Genomic DNA, 5,077 nt, shown 5'->3' with positions numbered 1-5,077 from the left:
ACACGCTGGAGGGATTACATCGCCCGGCTGGCCTGGGAACGCCTCGGGGTTCCCTCGGAAGAGCTGACGGAGGTGGCTGGGGAGAGGACTGTCTGGGCTTCTTTGCTGAGGCTGCTGCCCCCACGACCCGGACCCGGATAAGCGGAGGACGACGAGACGAGACGAGACGAGACGAGATTATGAACCAATAGAAGAAATGAAAACAAAGCTGCTTACCAAGATACCTGCCTTTAGGAACTACAAAGATTCAGATAAATATTGTCATCACAGTCTGGATCTGGTAAATCCACCTTTGTTAATGCCTTCAGAGGCATAGACAACAGTACTGGTAGTACATGCCTTCAGAGGCATAGACAACAGTACTGGTAGTACAGTGCTTCATTTGTTAATCATGAGGTGCTGCACGTCAGAGAGCCTGCTGGCCCAGTGGGTCACGGACAGAAAAGAAGTCAGAACATATTTAAAGATTTCATCAAAACATTTTCATGACAAGCCACATATTCATATTCTGGGTAACTAATGTCATCTGGCTGAAAACAGCTCGATAAACTATAAACCGATAAAGAGCAAAGAGTGTTTATCTGAATAAGTGCCAGTGCATAACTCAGAGGGTGTAGCTCTCTGATACAAACGCACCCTCCTCTCTGCACTTCTTGTAAACCAGCTGCTTTCACTGATAATGGGCCCGAGGAAACAGGACAAACAGGACAGACACTGCTTGGTCAGTTTGGCACAGCAGACGTTTTCATTGGTCAATTCACTGACTGCAAGGAGCTGAACTTTGTACAACTCTGACACTGTGCGGCTGTGCAGAGAAAGAAGTTAAACCTTCTCGCAGAGTAACAACGATCTAAGTGCCCCATACGATAAGAGATATATTTACAGCTAATCCATGCTTAGTACTGCAACTCTATGTAACACAGTTTGCACTGCTCTACATGTAATGTATAAGTAGTATAAGATAATAAGGTTACAATAACCATCATAGGGAACAAAACATAACTAATAAAATTTCTGAATTCATTTTGCATGTTTTGATGTTTTTTGCTGCCAAAAATACATCACTGACTGGAGGCAACAATTTATCCTGCAGTGTAGACTACACAGTCATTAATTTAGAAAAATTCATGTATTGACAATACAGTCTCCTAACTTTGCATAATACAACTGTATTAAAATCAGCCTCATTATATTTAATGCATTATTAGATAAAGGGTGAACTTACTACAAATGCAAAATACTACAGTGATTTTCTGTTTTCTATATTTTTCAGGGAGCACTATGGATAATCCATTTGAAAATGAACACATTCAAAAAATTAAAGAAGCTGCAAACCAATGGACCTGACGCAGCAGCTGCAAAGATCCAGGAGTATTTGGATGAGCGGGATAATATTCCTGTTAATATTGCAGTCACTGGAGAGACAGGCTCTGGTAAATCCACCTTTGTTAATGCCTTCAGAGGCATACTAGATGAAGAGGATGAGAGAGCTGCTCCTGCTGGTTGTGTAGAAACCACCTTAGAGGTTTCACCATACCCCCATCCCAACTATCCCAATGTCACACTATGGGATCTTCCTGGTATTGGCAACTCTGAGTTTCCAGCTGACGAGTACCTGGAGCATGTTGGATTTGAAAGGTTTGACTTCTTCATCATCATCTAAATATAGTACCTTGCCTCTACATCTGCACTCATAGCAGCTGCACCAGTTCCTGGGCTCTCTTTTGCCACTGATATAGCCATGTTGATTTCTACAGTCAGTCAATATCAGGTTACATTTGGTCTTGATAGCAAGTCACTGCAGAGTCTTGCTCGTAGTGCACATGTGCCTTTGGCAGATCTTAGATCAGTGATGACATCACAACTGGGTTTAAACGAAATAAACAAAGAGCTTATCATTAAAATACTGGTCTGTTCTTTGGCTGACATGGCATTAATGGCAGCAGAGGAAGGGTTCAGATTAATTCCATTATTTGGAATCCCAGCAGCAGCATCCCTCTCTTTTATCTCCACTTACAAAGCTCTTCATACTTTCCTCGACATGCTCGCTGAGGATGCACAGAGGGTGTCCAAAAAGGCCCTGGGTTTCAACACCTCAGTGTGATCATAAAGGTGACTGGAAATGTGGCACATTTAGAAATATTAGTGTACAATGTAATCTGACTGTATGTACAGTGTACAAATCAGAGTGATCATGTTGCATATTTAATCAAACACATTGAGCAAATCAGGTAGTGTAATGCTTACTGTCTGAATACTTTATATTAATCTGAATGAAATGAAGGCCTCTGAGTGATCAAATAAAATGTTCATTGAAATGTACTAAAATTAGTGATTTTGTCTTTACATTATCTTAGTAAGCTCTCCATCTCATGTTCTATAAGGTTGTACAAACAAAATATTCTGTTCCCACATTACCGTCTTGTAGACGTATGCTGTCTTTATGGTATATTAACATATTTAGTTAAAATGTACACATTAATAATTATTAACTGTATGTTGTCATGAATGTTTTTCATTCATTCTGACTGTGCTCATATCTTACAGAAAAAGTCACTGGTTCCTGTGACTTTGAAAAACTCCTCATAGAATAAATAAATAAATAAATAAACTGACTCAAACCTCATCAACATTTAAATGTGACAGTCACCATCTTGTAGTTGAGAGACCTCATTGTTTTGAGTTTTGGACACTTGCCGGTGTTTCCACTACGGGACACGTATCATGCACCCTTCCCGAAGACTACCCTAATGTGTCCTTGGTGGCTGTTTTCATCCACTAAAATCAACAGCTGTAAAAACATATAAGATAAATATTTTTTGGAACTTTTTTTGCATAAATCTGTTAATCAACTTCAGTTCTGATCAAAACTATCAAATCTTAAAAAATGTTAAGGATTTTAACCCTTTAAATGCCAATTTAATGGGTGATGTCACTGATTTGGGGAAAAAACACACACAAAATGGCTTATTTTTTATATAAAAAGTCACTGAAAACTTGATTCCTTTTGCATGGTATCTCAGTCTTGGATGTTTCAAAAATTAGTAACAGTATTGACTATATTCCATTTTTTGTATGTGCGCAGCATCAGATTTTCACAAAAACTCCCTAATGTGTCCTTGGTGGCTGTTTTCATCCACTAAAATCAACAGCTGTAAAAACATATAAGATAAATATTTTTTGGAACTTTTTTTTGCATAAATCTGTTAATCAACTTCAGTTCTGATCAAAACTATCAAATCTTAAAAAATGTTCAGGATTTTAACCCTTTAAATGCCAGTTTAATAGGTGATGTCACTGATTTGGGGAAAAACACACACAAAATGGCTTATTTTTTATATAAAAAGTTATTAAAAACTTGATTCCTTTCGCATGGTATTACAGTCTTGGATGTTTCAAAAATTAGTGACAGTATTGACTATATTGCATTTTTAGTTTTTGTGCAGCAACAGATTATATCTCTGAATCACATGTGGCTGAAAACAGCTATTTTAAAAAAACAGCTGTAAAAATATATCAGATAAATATTTTTTTTTTTTACTTTTTTTGCTTAAATCTGTTAATCAACTTCAGTCCTGATCAAAACTACCAAATCTTTAAAAAGTTTCAGGATTTTAACCCTTTAAATGCCAATTTCACAAGTGATGTCGCTGATTTGGGGAAGGAAAAAACACACACAAAATGACTTATTTTCGGTATAAAAGTAATTGGAGACTGGATATTTATTCTTTTATCTTCTATAACAGTCTTGGATGTTTCAAAGATTAGTAACAGTATTGGCTTTGATGCAGTATTAGTTTTGTGCAACCCACTATAGAGATTTGTGCATAGAAAGCGATTTTCTGGCTGCCATATAGGAGTTGCAGATGCACAACAACAACCATATGGTGATGCGCCAGCACCATCTGCTGGAGAGACCAGGTTAATTCCAGATCACCCAGGTCTGCATGCAATCTGAGCTTCAGGGTTGTGCATGATCTCCCAGACAAGAACAAATAATGATTACCTGTGTCAGGAGGCTCGTTCGAGATGAATTTCCCTAGGCAGAAAGTGGATAGGATCCGGCGTCTGCAGCGCGGATTTGGAGAAGAAAAAACACACACCAAAGGACTTATTTTCAATATAAAAGTTATCGGAGACTGGATATTTATTCTTTTACCTTTTATAACAGTCTTGGATGTTTCAAAGATTAGTAACAGCATTGGCTTTGATGCAGTATTTGTTTTGTGCAACACAGAAAGCTAGTTTCTGGAAGCCAAAAGTTACACGGAGTTTTATCGGCTTATTACAGTGTGGTGTGTGTGTGTGTGTGTGAGAGAGAGAGAGGGACCTCTGCACACTTACCTTGACATGTGAAACAAAACATGCGGCCTAACTCAGAACTACGACGAGTCTATTGTTAGGAGTAAACAAATTACGCACGGCGAGACGTGACGCTGAGCTAAAGTTCTGAGAACTGAGAACACGCACACAGTGCCGTAGAATATAACAGAGTCGCGACAACGGAAGTCCAAAATGCTTGTGCGTCACGTGACTCATGTAGACTTCGAATAGTTCCCGGAAGTCAATAGGCGGGCAATTTAAATACCCTAGTCAGAGAGACAAAACTCTGATTTTTAGGTAATTATTGGTAATTAAATGCATCGATTCACAATATTTATTTAGAACAACATGTGTACTTATATCATTATGTCTTTTGAAAAGTAAATTTCGCCAGTATTTAAGGATTAACGTTAGTGTTAACAGCTACAGTTGTGTGACATATTTTAGGCTAATGTTACCTTGGTTAAAGAGTGTGTTGCTGTTGTTTATGGCTTTGAATGGTTTAAAAAAAAATAGGTCCTTAGTCTTGTATGGTAGCCAAGAGCAATCACATCCCTATATTATTATGTAATAATTGGAATTATTCAATGACTACTGTAATCTCTATGACTTTCAGATAGGAAAGAAGACGACCAAGAGGTGACTATCAATGATAATCAGCTATGGGTCAATGGAATACCAGTGGCAGTAGCTTATACACAAACATATATGTCGCATTTGTTTTTTTTTACTGTGCATTATTAATGGCTATGAA

The 5,077-nt window shown here is 37.9% G+C and overlaps 1 protein-coding gene across 1 annotated transcript; it reads left to right on the top strand.

Annotated features, from left to right (window-relative positions):
* The first annotated feature begins 347 nt into the window (after positions 1–347).
* On the top strand, positions 348–5,021 carry LOC126397780 (T-cell-specific guanine nucleotide triphosphate-binding protein 2-like). The gene is made up of 2 exons (XM_050056734.1): positions 348–1,638; positions 4,940–5,021. The coding sequence occupies exons 1-2, from the start codon at positions 1,301–1,303 to the stop codon at positions 4,941–4,943; spliced, it is 342 nt and encodes a 113-aa protein (XP_049912691.1). The 5' UTR covers positions 348–1,300; the 3' UTR covers positions 4,944–5,021.
* The last annotated feature ends 56 nt before the right edge of the window (positions 5,022–5,077 follow it).

The sequence above is a fragment of the Epinephelus moara genome, chromosome 11 (assembly GCF_006386435.1).
Source record: "Epinephelus moara isolate mb chromosome 11, YSFRI_EMoa_1.0, whole genome shotgun sequence".
NCBI classification, from domain to species: domain Eukaryota; kingdom Metazoa; phylum Chordata; class Actinopteri; order Perciformes; family Serranidae; genus Epinephelus; species Epinephelus moara.
This window is presented reverse-complemented; position numbering and strand designations above follow the sequence as displayed.